This window comes from Lepisosteus platostomus, chromosome 6, assembly GCF_059453375.1.
Source record: "Lepisosteus platostomus isolate fLepPlt1 chromosome 6, fLepPlt1.hap1, whole genome shotgun sequence".
In the NCBI taxonomy this organism is placed as follows: domain Eukaryota; kingdom Metazoa; phylum Chordata; class Actinopteri; order Semionotiformes; family Lepisosteidae; genus Lepisosteus; species Lepisosteus platostomus.
The window spans coordinates 28,091,542-28,105,594 of record NC_142616.1 but is presented as its reverse complement, the minus strand read 5'-3'; the positions used below and the strand labels follow the sequence as shown (position 1 = coordinate 28,105,594).

At 40.2% G+C, this 14,053-nt stretch overlaps 1 protein-coding gene across 7 annotated transcripts in view; it reads left to right on the top strand.

Moving 5' to 3' along the window:
* plekha1b (pleckstrin homology domain containing A1b) overlaps positions 1-12,890 on the top strand; it is a 42,739-nt gene extending 29,849 nt beyond the window's left edge. For 4 of the 7 annotated variants that reach the window (XM_088635192.1, XM_088635191.1, XM_088635194.1 and 1 more), the window contains 6 exons: positions 256-396; positions 565-633; positions 4,274-4,338; positions 4,598-4,661; positions 4,858-4,947; positions 9,973-12,890. In XM_088635192.1, coding sequence (XP_088491318.1) covers positions 256-396; positions 565-633; positions 4,274-4,338; positions 4,598-4,661; positions 4,858-4,947; positions 9,973-10,341 — 798 coding nt within the window. In that variant the 3' untranslated portion in view covers positions 10,342-12,890. Of the gene's footprint in view, positions 1-255; positions 397-564; positions 634-4,273; positions 4,339-4,597; positions 4,662-4,857; positions 4,948-5,592; positions 5,664-9,799 lie in introns of all 7 variants that reach the window. The other 3 variants (XM_088635196.1, XM_088635195.1, XM_088635197.1) reach the window with 3 other exon arrangements.
* The last annotated feature ends 1,163 nt before the right edge of the window (positions 12,891-14,053 follow it).

The window sequence follows — 14,053 nt, the reverse complement described above, 5'->3', positions numbered from 1 at the left end:
GGGTTTGGGCTGCGCATGTCATTTCTTTGAGCTCCCTGACAGATGTTAATCAGCTGTGTTAACAGGGCTGTTGGCATGTAGCCCATGTGGCAGACAACACTTTGGCTCAGACTGTAGCTGTTTGTGTCTCAGTTTGTGTCTTTTGAAATTGAGTCTCATCTGTGCTTCTCTTGTTCCTTACTGTTTCTCTACTCTTTAAGTAAGACTCGTGTGCCTTTACCAGATGTTGGCTTATGTATGTGTTCCCCACTACAGCAGGAGGGAGGCGATGGTCAAAATGGAGCAGACAGGGGTGGATTGAAGAGGTCCCACAGCCAGCTGCCCTACTACTTGGGAAGGCCAGCTCAGGACCAGGCTGTGATCAAGGCTGGCTACTGTGTCAAACAGGGGGCTGTGGTGAGTTGACTCCGGGCCCGTCTTCACGTTCCTGCTACTGTGATGCTGAAACGACATAAAGATATGGATACAGTTCAAGTTGTTACTGCTAACTAATGCTTACTCAAGCTGGGATAAGCAAAAGGTGTGACATTTCTTTTTATGCGTTTCTATTATCTGTACCTTCAGATGAAGAACTGGAAAAGAAGATATTTCCTGCTAGATGAAAATTCAGTGAGCTACTTCAAATCAGACTTGGTAGGTTTATATTTGTTTTTCTGTGAAATCCTTTTAAAGGCAAAGAAAGAGGAAAAGGGAGAGATGATCATTTTAAAGTTACTTCCTTAAGGTATTTGTAACGGTGCCCCCGAAATATCAGAATTCAGCCCATTTCCTTGCTGTGGAAAAAATACTGGTAGGCCATCATCAGACAAAGAGGAGACCTTAGCTAATGTATTGCAGGAACATCTCTTGTAGTACTTTTTACAGGTTCTCTGGAAAGAGCTGGCATGGTTTCAAGACTATTTTAGTATTCCTGATTGCTCAACCTTTGTCCAGATTGTTTAGAATAGCTTCAAACTCCCCAGTTTCTTATACATTTGGTATAAGGGTTAACATTACATATCTTGCTCTGAAAATTAAATGCGTTCCTCCATTATCTGCATGAAATATTTCCGCCTTAGATGTGAAACCCCTCTGCCCTGCACCTTTAGCTGTACTTCAGTGGACAATTGGCTAGCAAATGTATGCTTGTGATCCTCAGGTTTGCAAGAAACAAGTCTCGACAGGAATAACCTCTCTCCTCTGCTCTTCCTCTGGCTTTCTTGCCATGTTTTTTGTTTTTGAACTTGTGGTTTTTCCTGACTACTTTTTATTTCACTTTTACATGGATGCTGTCAACATGCCAGGATACCACAGAAAACCTTAGCCTATTAAACGACTAAGACCCATGCCAAAGCACCATAAATTCATGCTTAATTTGGAGATTTACGGTCAAATTGTTCCCTTTACATTATAATCTCAATTTTTCTGTTTCCGGAGTTCACATTTAAAATTCTGACACTGATAGTTACGACTTAAAAATAATCTTATTGAGATGTTAATTGCAAGGTCTGCTGCTGTTTTAGGTCGTTTCCATTTGTGGTAATATGAAGAGTCTTTTAACAGTCCAAATACATCAGTTTATCACACTGTCTTGTGGTTAGGTGTCATTAAAAGTAATGTACATCTTTGATAATGTTTTTATCAGTATCCATAATGTATAGTAAATTTCTGTCTGTGCAACTGTGTGAAATGTGCATTGTCCCTCTAGACGTCAGTGTACAATAATGCATAGAAGGCAATGGCTTGCTCATTTTCTTGTGATAGTAATATGTAGCACCTATTAAGCCATTCAGTCTCATCTGACAGTTAATCTATTTTAACAGATCAGTATTCATTTTAATCAATAAATGTTAGTATCCAATATTTTAAAAGATGGTGGATATCGAAATGTCCTTTTAAAGAACTCTTTCAGGGAAAAGTTGTCAGTAACTTTGATCCCTTGAAGTTCAGTATACTGTTTTGGTCAGATCTTTTAAAATGTGATGTAGAACCACTTTCTGATGCCAAGGAAAATCCTTCCCTCCTATGTACTGCTGTTATTAGTGTGTGAAGCTTGTTTTTGTTTCACCTGGCACAGAGCTTGAAATCTTATAGTAAAATGAATGGCTTCTTCTATTTGTCTGGATGCATCAAGCTAATAGCTGATATGCTCACAGCACTGTTTCAACATGCTGGGAGATGTGCCATGAAATTCCGTTCATTGTTGGTTTTTTTTCGTGTGTAAGGAAAACTTCACATGTTGCGGCATGTTAGTGCCAGAGACACCCCTTTGTTAAAGCCTTTCAATAGTTCTGAGGGTCTGCTGTTTTGAGAGTTCCAATTATGTTTCTTTTTGGGATAAAAGAGTATGTCTTAACTAGTGAAAATAAAGCAAATGAGTAAATGCAGGTGTAATTGAGGGCAGAAGATGTCTTTTTTGTTATTGTCCCAGATCAACGTGAAAGTTACTTTATGAGAAACTTTTGAAAGGCCAGCATGGTGGCACGTGATTAGCACACCTCACAGCTCCTTGTACCTGAGACTGGCTTGTGGTGTCTTCTGTGTGGAGTTTGCATGCTCTGCTTGGTTTTCTCCAGGTGTTTCCGTTCGTTCCCACTGCAAACTAGATACATATGAGTTACTTGATTTTTAAATTGTCCACATGATGGGCTGTTGTCCCATCCGGGGTGCAGTCTGACCTTGTGCCCTGTGCTTTCAAGATAAGCTCTGGGGTGCTCTGACCCTGACCGGGGGTAAACACCCTTCTGATAGAAGATGGATGGAGTGGCTTTGGGAAAGAAGCTGAAATATAACAAGGGAGAGAGAGGATGGAATAGGCAGATAATATTTATTCAACCATAATCTGGCCAAATTTGATTTCATCCCTCTTTGATGCCTAGAGTTTCTTTTTGTTCTGTTACTGTTAAAATATTTTTTGGATTCGGCCTAACCCTCAGATACTTAATTACTAATACTCCTTTGAGATGCAGAACTTGCAACTCATTTACCAAATAATTTATTCTAGCAAAGGTCACTTATTGCTAATAATAACATACCAGGTTTTTTGTATCTAAAATTAATTTCATGTTCTTTGGATCTTTTATCGACAAAACACAGTAGGTTCCAGAACTATAAATAACAAAGTGAGACATCTTCAGCACCCGCTCCTCCCTAATCTTGTTTCTTGCAGCCCTGGTATTAGTGTCAGATAGAGGGCAGATTAATTGCTGGTACCATAAAAAGAAAAGAAAATGAGTACCCAGGAAGTCTGCGACACTGCAACTCTTTTCACTTCCACCCACACACTTCTGACACGCTGCCATCTTGTGTGTGTGAAAAGGGAGTGGGTCTTGTCATGTCTCAATTATCAAGTGCAGTGATAATAAAAATGTTTTTTTGGAATTAATTTTCATGTTGAAGGTTTTTAGACCTAGAGGACTGTAGGAGAATGTGTTACATCCTACAGCAAATAAACCTTTACAGATTTAGGCTTTTCTTTATATTTCAGAAGATTGAAGGATTAATATACTTTCCACACACATTACTATTTCTGAAGATACTGTCCCAGCCAACCCGAAGACTGACCATCTGGTTGAACTTGTGATATTCTTTATATATTTGTTTATTATTAAATATTTGTAGTATTTAGGATGTAGTTGTTCAGGTACTTAGACCTGGCTAAAACCTTTAAATTCTGCCGTGCTGCTGGATGGGGGCCTGTTGTTAGGAGGTCGAAGAGCTGGGATGAAGCCGTCGCACCAGCTTGTCTGCTGTTTAATGAAACAAGATGCTGTTTACAGTCAGGCAGCATCTACCTCTAGTGTCAGCACAAAACCCCACAAAGAGATGCGCAGATCAGCCCCTATTTTTAGTCCCTCATGTGGGTGAATGTAAACAGCTCTCAAGGACGTGCGCGTCACTGTGTATTGTACCTTGTGAATTGACAAAAACGCTCCACTTAAGTTGATTAAAAACTTATGCTGATTTCTAGGTAATCTTTTTCCTCAATTACGTTGAAGGTGTGCATTATAAAGAATTCTTATTTTGTTACAAAAAAGATTCATTGTCTATTTTAAGTTTCAAATACTCATTTAATTGCTTTTTTGCAGAAACATACTGGAAATGAGGTATTTCTTTTTAACTGCAGTCTTGTAGCCGATCTGTAGTATTATAGCCTTCTCTGCAGGTACAAGACCACAGCTCAGCAGCCCCTTTTTACAAGGCCTAGATCCTTCTGTGTGCTTCAGGGGTCCGAATCAGAGTGTTAAGGGGGTCAGGGTGCTGTAGATGTCTGACTTTCCTCCCTCTCCTTCAGGACAAGGAGCCCCTGCGCATGATCCCTCTGAAGGAGGTGCACAAAGTGCAGGAGTGCAAGCAGAGGTGAGTGTCTGTACTGTTCCTGCAAAGGCTGTGTACTTCACTCCTGCACCTGCTCCTTTCCTGGATGAGGGAGGGATGCATCTTGGAAAAAGTAGAAATACTGAGAATAATGAGGGGGATCTGGTGGTATGTGTGGAAGTTACTTTTTCTGACAAAACCAAAAACGTTGCTGTTCTGCCTATGTTGAATGCACTTTTACACTGTATATAGATACTTAGAGGAACTGTATTTTGATGCTTATAAACTTTTGTTTTTTTAGTGACATAATGATGAGAGACAATCTGTTTGAAGTTGTTACTACTTCTCGAACTTTTTATATTCAGGTAAGAAATGGAGAAAACAAAGCACCTGGATTGTCTTTGTAAAATCGGAAAATGTTCTGTCTTTTGAGAGACACCGATTCATTTCCAGAATGAATGAATGTGGATATTTACTTTTCCTGATACATTTCGTAAACGCCCTCCTCTAAAACTCTTGCCTGCCTGTGTCTTGCTTGTATGTGAATCCCCCGACCTACAGGCGGACAGTCCAGAGGACATGCACAGCTGGATCAAGGCAATCTCGGGGGCCATCGTAGCGCAGCGGGGCCCAGGGCGGTCGGCGGCAACCGTACGTATCGCTCTCCTGAGCCGAGCCCCGGTCCTCTGGCTCGGGGGATAAAGAGGCAGGGGGCGCACAGACCAAAGGAGCTCCCTGTTACAGTTACTGTCACTCATCACGTTGCCTGGTCTGCAGCTGCAGTCTGTGTGTGTAGAAGTATGACCTCCGTCAGCTCACTTCAGAATTTGTACTTCTGGAATGGTTTTAATACGGTGCCACTTTTCACTGCCGTGTGTTTTTTTTGTAAACAATTCAGGGATGCAAAGGTGTTTTTATACGTCCTCATCCACTGTTTGCATGTATGGTTATATATTTTATGAATGTACCTTTCGTACGTACATATAAAATATATACTGTTCCTAGGCATGCAGACACAGTCATTGGTGGAGGGTGCAGCAGACTGCTTTCAGGTAGTAGGAGCCAGTCTCTCAGTGCATGAGAATGCATGAGAACCTGGGCCACCTGGAGGAGGTTGTCTGCGAGGGTCTTCTTCCAGGATCTATCAGTCTAGAAGCCTGCTGCTTGTTAAGGGAATCGGAGCACATGCAAGCCAGCCAGCTTCTCTCTGTCACTCTTTCTCTTGACTATTTTCTCTCAGCTTGGATGGCTCTCCTCAGTCTCCTCTAATTTTAGCTTTGCAATGTGTTGTTGCAGATGCGGCAGGCCAGACGGCTGTCGAACCCTTGTATACAGAGGTATACATCCCGAAACGGTGAATGCAGCACGTATGTGAGCTCTCGTGTCAGAAATGGCTTCTACATATTTTTTTTCTTTTGATGCGTAGATTGAATTTAAAAACACACACACACAAGCGGAATAGAGTTTTAAGGCTTCCTGCTTACAAAGCAAATAAAAAAAAAAACCCTCATCTTTAATCTCTGCCCCACCCCCTGCCCTCCTGCTCCCTCACCCCATCCATCGTCAACCAACCCATTCTGACATCACCTGATAACCACAGGCTGCACCAATCAGTCAGACTAACGCATCCCTTTTTCCAGCTCCCTGGGATTTTGCCTTTTTTGATCAGCTTAAACCTCCTGGTTTTTGGTGTCCTTCTCAGTGACCTTGTAAGCCAGCTGATGTTAAAGCCCCAGTCCTGAGATAAGGGTTGTGCTTTGTTTTGACCTACAGTCTCCCCCAAACAGGATGTACTTTTTTTTTCCCCCACCAGGAAATATTCGACTTCAGCGCCCTTTCTAAGGTGCCAGTATATGTTTCTGTATGTCTGAAAAGGAGTTTTTACAATAATAGATTCCGTAATGCCTCAACAGGCTCACCAAGATACAGGAGACTTTAGATGTGCCACTCATCTCCCGTTTTTATGCTTTTGTTCACTTTTCTAATTCCATTTTTTGTTTTAAATGTAACGACGTTTTGAAGGTGCTTCATAGTAGGTGCACAGCAGCTATTGCAGGAAGAAGTGATTTTGTTGTGCTTGTAGAAAAGAAGAGACTGGCACTAGTTCTGCAAATCATGATCAAAAACATCCCAGATACCACTGCAAGTTACTTTTTATACATGATATTATGAAGGCCAACACAACACATAGCACAGCCCTGAAACTAACCCCTTCATCACTATTTCTGCTCACCCTGTGACCATCCAGCATGAGAAGACTTCATGTACTGGGTGCCAGCTTTGCTCCCAGCTTCTAGCTCCTTGCTGACTGCTGCTTTGCTGACCAATAGAGATGCAAAGTAACTTCTGAACTCCTTTGTCCATCTCCTATGCATGGCTGTTTACCAGAGTTTGTAATCTGCATGCATGGTGCTCAGTAAGTCTGGAGCATGAGGCAGGGGTTGTAAGGATTAGTAGATTATGAATAAAGTTGACAACTGATTTTCTTTCTTTCTTTTTGTTCGTGGGTAATGATCAAGATTGACTGCCCATTATTTGTGCTGCTGAATCAAAAGCAGCTACAAATTTGTGTTCTGAGGAGGAAAGATAAAGGAGCAAGATTTCTAAAAAATAGTTTCTCAGGGTCAGGAATGAGGAAACCAATCCCTAAAAACCTTTTCAAATCCTAGAATTTCAGGATTTGTTTTGGTGTCCCGGATTATGATTGAGATGGTATTGTTCTCTTTATAATTGCTGCTGGTGTACAGCAGCATCAAGGTCTTGAAGGTATTCAATGAATGGGTTGTTAATAAGTAGAAGCAACCATACAGTCATTGTGTAATGTAGCTGCTAAATATGAATAAATACATAGACGTGACTGCTTTCACTTGTACCACAGACTACCACAGCCATTAACCAATTTAATTACACTTTCCCACCTCCAGAATGGAAAGTAAAATAATGCTAACAGTAGTGACAGTGCATGATACTTTATACATAATACAGGTAGCATTGGGCTTTAATTGAAATACTGTTATAGAATTCATAAAAGAGGTGGAAAGGTGGGTGAAATGAGTGGGTTTGTATATTTTAGTAAAATAAAATTGGACTTTTGTAGATTTCTTATCCTTTATTGTATTTAAGGATTACACGAGATTAAGGAAAACCAGTGTGCACTTTCATCAATTTAATTTAAAAATTGTCTAAAATTTGCACAATTTTGTCCAAATGCCAGTGTTTTATACTTTATTTTATATGTATACCACTGAGCTAGATGGGCAGAGTGCCCTGTCTTTTGTAGCACTTCTAATAGTCATTCTATAGACTCACTAAACACAGCATAGTGGGTTCCAAAGTGACATCTATCATGCCACAACATAAAACATAAGTTTAGCAAGATCCTATTTTTTACCAGTACTGAGTACTAAATATAAAATCTTTTACTTCACCTTTAAACAATGTGGATTGACAAGAATTTTGAAGGCAGAATGTTTGATACAATTTGCAACAATCGACAGTGTGAAGATAACTTTCAATTCAGCTGAACGTATGTGATACTGTAGCTCTATTGCAGTGCCCATTACAGCTTTTTTTCACATTATCAGTTCAAATTGGACAACTTTAAATGAAACCTTGGCATTTATGTGGGCAGGGACATTTTTTAAAGAATTGTATAAAAATAAATAGATAAAGATCTGGTAAATAAGATTAGCCGGATAGGACTTTAATTTTTACATGCATTCCCTTCCAGAGCAGGATATTTTTTTGACAAAATTTCACACAGACTAGCCGTTGAGACCCCCTGAGCTAGTGGGACTTTGTACTTTCAGTCCCTGGATTTTGATACTGAAAAAGGGTGCAGGATCCTGGACAGAATGGGAAGGCACAGCATGCTGGCGAGAAACCTGGGCCTTTTGACACAGGACTTTACTGGAGACTTTGTTGTTACTATTAGTGATCATGCACCTAGTGAGAGAATCTAACCTGTACCATGTTTATTTATTCTTTTGTCACTAGGAAAATAAAGTCGATGTACCTTTTTTGGAAGGGTTTTCAATGAACTGCATGCCCTTTTTTGTTTGATATATTGCTGGTGTTTTTGTGCCTTCCTAGCAGGAGCAGACTACAGAAAATGGATTATGGTTATTGTAGCTTCATCATGGGAATCATCTTTATCACATTTTATCATTTGACAAAAACCTTTTTGAATGTGAATGTCAGTATTTTGCATGGCTCCCTGCCTTCATGTCCTTCCTTATTTACTTTGCATCACGCTGCCTCTTTGAAAACATTTGTAAAAGCGTTAACCTTTTATCTCCAAGGCAGCTATCCTGTCTTTGACCAGTCTTTTGTGCGCTGCTTTTCATTTCATTGTGTTCTCCATTGTGTTGCATGGTTCCCTTCTCTGGCAAGAAATCGAGCATTTCTCATGTGCCGTGCTGAATGTGACCTTGTGAATAACAGTTGAGGTCTTTCAGTGAGTGATGGGCAAGGCAGTTGTCAGATGCTTGGGATAGAGAGATTTGTTGGTAATTAGGTCATTTATTGTGTATTGGGATGTACAGTGAGATCTATTGGTTCTATTTATGTGATTCTAGAAATCTAATTTTTATTTCTTAAAATAACTTTCAGAGTTTGATAATGTAAGAAACTTAAGAAAGATTAAGCCACGAGACCTAGTGAACTCTGGTTTTTCTACCAAATACCATAAATTGATAAAGCTGGAAAAAATTAGGTCTGGACTGATTCTTCTTGCTGCACCAAGAGCTCTTTGTGCACAAGCAGAGCAGGGTCCACTGTGTGAAGAGAAAGCAAGCAGAATATTTGTCCCTTTGGCATTCGTACAGGTCAAGTCAGGCTCTAGCTAGGCAGGGTCAAAAAGTAAGCTAAGCATAGTTTCTTACAGTGAGGTAGGAGGGGAAAAATACTCAGGTGTCATCATCAGGTTTGTTACTTATTTTTAAATAAACTGAAGATTTTTACTATTTTTTTTACAGGAAGTTGAACATTGTAGTGTTTTATACCTGCTCCGGCAATATCTGATTTTTAATTTGCTATACTAATAAAGGTTGTGGTTTTGTCTCTGGTTTCCTCTTAACATTTAATCACTAACCTGAAACTAATTGCTTTTGAGGGTGAAGATTTGGTGATTAAGTGTTAGAGGCACCTGTCAAGATCAAGGACATTTTTTTAACACTTAACATCAAACTCTTATCGGTTCTGTCAGCTAAATTTCTTTCACTCTGATTAAAAAGTGAATGTTGCCCTTGTTGACAGGCGGTGATATTATTTAACATGCAGTATTCAATGGCATACAACACCTGAAGATTCATTATTTGCTGGCGGCTGTGCCCTGCTGCTGCTCACTGTTCCTCGCACTCCAACCCTGTGCTGAATACCGATGCTTGGTGACCGAATGATGCATTGCTTTGCTGGAGCAGAGCATGTCTCTTTATTTTGGTCCCTTTGTGCTGATGCTTTTGCCTTCTCTTTTTCTCTCTCTCTCTCCCTTTTTGTTTTTCAGAGAGTAAAATCTGACACTGAAATACTAACATTCCAAAAATGAGTACTACCACTGCTACTACTACCACTTCTGCTACAGCTGCTGCTGCTACAGTGCGATGACTAAATGCTGTGCTCAAGTGTCTCACTGACTGTATTTCTGTGTCTGTGCCGGGCACACCCTACTCTTTGCAGGAGCACGGTGACCGTCCCACACCCTCAACCTTCTACTGCAGCGACCAGGGCCCGCCCGTCCCTCGCTCGCCCCTCTTTGCAACGCCAGCCTACCTACAGTCCTCTGTTCCCGAGCCCCGCAGCACCTCGACCCCACACCCTGTCCACTCACAGCCTGGCCTGGGAGAACGAGGACTTCATGAGCCTGCTGCCCAGACCCAGCCTGCAGAGGGCCAGCCGCTCCAGGCTGTCGCTGCAGGAGACACGGCTGTCCAAGTGAGGGACGCCTCCCGCTGGAGATCCCGAAGGCCTAGTAGTGGCAGCAGTGACGACGCCCCTCTGGAAGCTCTGGGTATTGATGATACTAACCTGCCGGTCAGCGAGGTCTGACCTCTATCTCTTTCAACCCTGGGTATGGCAGTGGGCAACAGGTGTGGGAGATATGATTAGCTCCAACAAAAGGGTCCAGTGCCAGTTTCCTTGGACTGGAAACTGAGCAGAAGAAAGAAGACCTTTAGGCTTGGGAATGGAGGACATGGACTGGACTAGCTGGGACAACAAGGCAGTAACACACAAAGATTTACTGAACCCATTTTCTTTTTGTATTTGTTTCTTAATCTGCATCCACCTTTCATCTTTAATGAAACACGAGAATTTAAGTTATAAGCTGTTCTTAAAGGTTAAATGTGAGCTTGAGGAGAGAAAGCCCTGCAATGCCCAACCTTGCCAGAAGAGGGCATCATGGGAGACCAAGCTGAATCTTGCACAGACACCCAGGGGAAGTTATTGTTCACTTAAGTCTCCCGTACCAGATACTCTTACTCTAGGGTTGATGCACAAAGCTAAAAGGTTACCTAAGAGAGCAACCACACAGAAGAAAGCTTTCATACTTTGACCAGGTTTTGGCAGGACTTGGTTCATTTCTGCTAGAGCGCTGATCTATGTCATGCTGAAGGGTAGTTTCTGACCAGGTTCCTCTTCCACATTGTGACTTTCTCCTTAGCTCTTTTCTCAAGGACTTTCCAGACCCCAGCAAGTCAGATCTAGTAACATGCTAACATTTTAACCCAAAGATGTTCTTTCTTGTAGATGCCATTTGCTTGGTTGTTGTTTTTTTCTTGAATTGTTGGAAATTCAAAAGTATTGCCACACAGAGTGGAAATACATGTTTTAGCAGTGGCTGAAAAGCTTAGAGTGTACCAGTGCACATAGATTTTAGTTTGAAAGCTATTACCAATCTGTTTAATTCTGTTGGTTTTGTGTACAGCAGTGACATTCAGTTATGTGCCCCATGTTCAATGCTTCAAAGGGAAAAAGGTAATGTAATAAAACAACATTATGTGGAATAGTGCATTGTAATTTCACTTGGATTCTCCAGAACTTTAGAATCTGCCCTTTAAATTCAAAATTGTTCTTCAGTTTTGCCAAGTTTTGAGATCCGCAACACCCTAAAAACTGGGGCTTCAGTTGACAGTAGGTTACAGACCTATCATATGGCTCCCTAAAATTGACAGGAGAGGCTGAGAATGATTTTGTCAAATCATTGGCTCTTTATAGGTTTGCTACAGTACTCATGCTGCAGTATGTGGCCCATTTTATGTGTTGCCTGCTGCTTGTGATAATGAGGTTTTTCTCTATAATCCCCTTTTCAGTCTCACCAAGTGCTCACAGCTGTTATTTTCTGATGGAATTTATTTTTAACTTATTTATCAATTGATTACATCTCCAAAGCCAAATTACAAGATTTTAACAAGCAACTCTGCATCTTACTTCAGAGAAATTGAGTAAATCTAATCATTAAAAAAATGTTTGTACCCTATAGATCATTTAACAGATTTGGATATTTTTTTAGTCTTTTAAAAATTATTTGTTCATTTCAGGAGCTTGGCTTTGGATTGATTAATTCCTTGGGGCTCTTGAGAGCAGTTGTTCTCACTCTCCGTTGCAATGACACTACCAGGGACTGCAACGATGTCCCTTTCTGTGAATGACAGCTCTGCAGATGTGCCTGTCTTCAAGGCTGCTCAAACCTTGGATTTCAGTCCACCTGAGCTTTCAGTTAAGGATTGATTAACACATGACAAGATCAAACCTGCTGGATTTTGGCTCTAGGTCCAGACCTGAGGAGCTCTGCATTAGCCTGCAATAACTTGCAGTACTGTTATTATTGGCTAGGTAAAGGATGTATGTATTACTTAATAGTTTCCATTTTGGATCCAGTCCAACTCTTTCATAATGCATTTTGGTTTTATTTTTGCCCTTTATTAAATAACCTCTCATATATGGTTCACTGTTTAAGAACATGATTCTTGAGAAATATGTACTGGATTGTTGTATTTTTATATACATGAATGAAACTTTTAAAATTTGTTTTAAGTATAACTCAGGTTTATAGATGCCACCGTGCAAAAATATTCACTAAAGATTAAAGCTCTAGTGCACTAACAGCAACATCAGCCTATGAATAGAGACTCACCGCTTATTTTTCCTAATGTTTTGCACTTCACCCTTTTAAAAGTGTCATCTGAGGGCTTGTTAAATGGTTAAAAGAACATGTTCCTTAATCTTTAGAAGAAAGACTGCAAGTTGCATGTAGGTGTATTACATGTGGTAAATGTTAGCTTCAGTCTAATGTATGTAGATTGTGTGGGTATATTTTCTTCTGTATTCTTTTACCAGTGCAGGTGTTCGTAGGGTTTTCATCTTGTGCCTATACTGACTAATCTAATGTGGGTGACTGATCTAGCTGTATCTCTGTAGTTTCTAAACCTATGGCCTGTAATTGTGTTGCACAGATTATACTGTATAGCTGTGAAGTGCCTGCATTATTTCTATAAAAAAACAAGCTATTTTGATCCTGATTTTTGAAACTTGTGTACCTGATGTTCTTAAATCATGTATTATTTATTACTTGGAGTAAAAAAGTGCTTGTGCAAAAATATTGAATGCCTTTATTTAACAGGGTAGCCAACAAAACGTGAGATAGATGCTTCATTCTTGATGTTTATATTCTTTGGGCAGTATCCTTTCACTTTGATCTCTCTAGAGTTCGAAAATAACTTTTGGTAAGAAGGTTGTAGAGTCATATTAAAAACACAGTTCCTACAGTTCTTGTACACTGCAGTCAATTTGGCATATTACACAACGTTAATAATGTTACATCAACACAAGCTGTGTTGGAGTTGAGAGTGGCAGTTCCTAGCAGGTGGCAGGGACAGGAGGGAGCATGACCACTGAGGTCCACCGTAGAGAGAGAGAAGAAATATGACAAAGTTGAAGGTCATGTTGCCATTCTCTTCAGTCCACAATGAACATTTTCATCATCCAGATGAACAGCCCTGAACGGGGCTTGAAGAATCCACCACTGTTTTTTAAGTCTGTCCAGAAGTTAATTATAACATATGATACATAGCTCTCCCCCTCTCCCTTTTAGTCTAGTCAGCATGGGTTGGAGATATTGGGTAATTTTCTCATTATGATGATATTGAATTATATTGAAAGTGTAAATTGGACGTTATTATATATAACTGCTAAATGGTATCATAAATGGTAACACAGCTCCACCTACTGGTTTTAAGTTCAAACTTTCTGTTAAAATGATTCGTTCTATAAATTTACTTATTGAATGCATTAAAGTATTCACTATTCCTCTTACCTCCACAGTTACCAGAAATACGAATTCAAATAGCAATTATGATATTTTACCATTTAGGTTTTTTATGGTTTTTGTGCATCACACTGAGAGTCTAGTGCAGAATAATCTGCAAATCATGTGGATTAGCTTTAATTAGCCCAATTACAGAGGTCTGAAAACTAACTTTTCCTGATCATTCAACTGTTTGAATCAGTTAAGTTACAAGAGGTCATCTGGAGTGAAAATCTGAAGGCACCATGACTCTCTGGGACCAGGTTTACAGACACCTGATTTACTGAGTGTCCTAATTAATTCTGAGTCCCGTTTAATTCTGGACTCTGGATACATGGCTGCTTTGAGTTGTATTAGGTGACCAAAGCTTCTTCAGCAAACCTATATTTCTATAAAAATACCCTAACCAATCGTCTGTTCCCATTGATATTCATTCATCATGCTGGTGTATTGCAA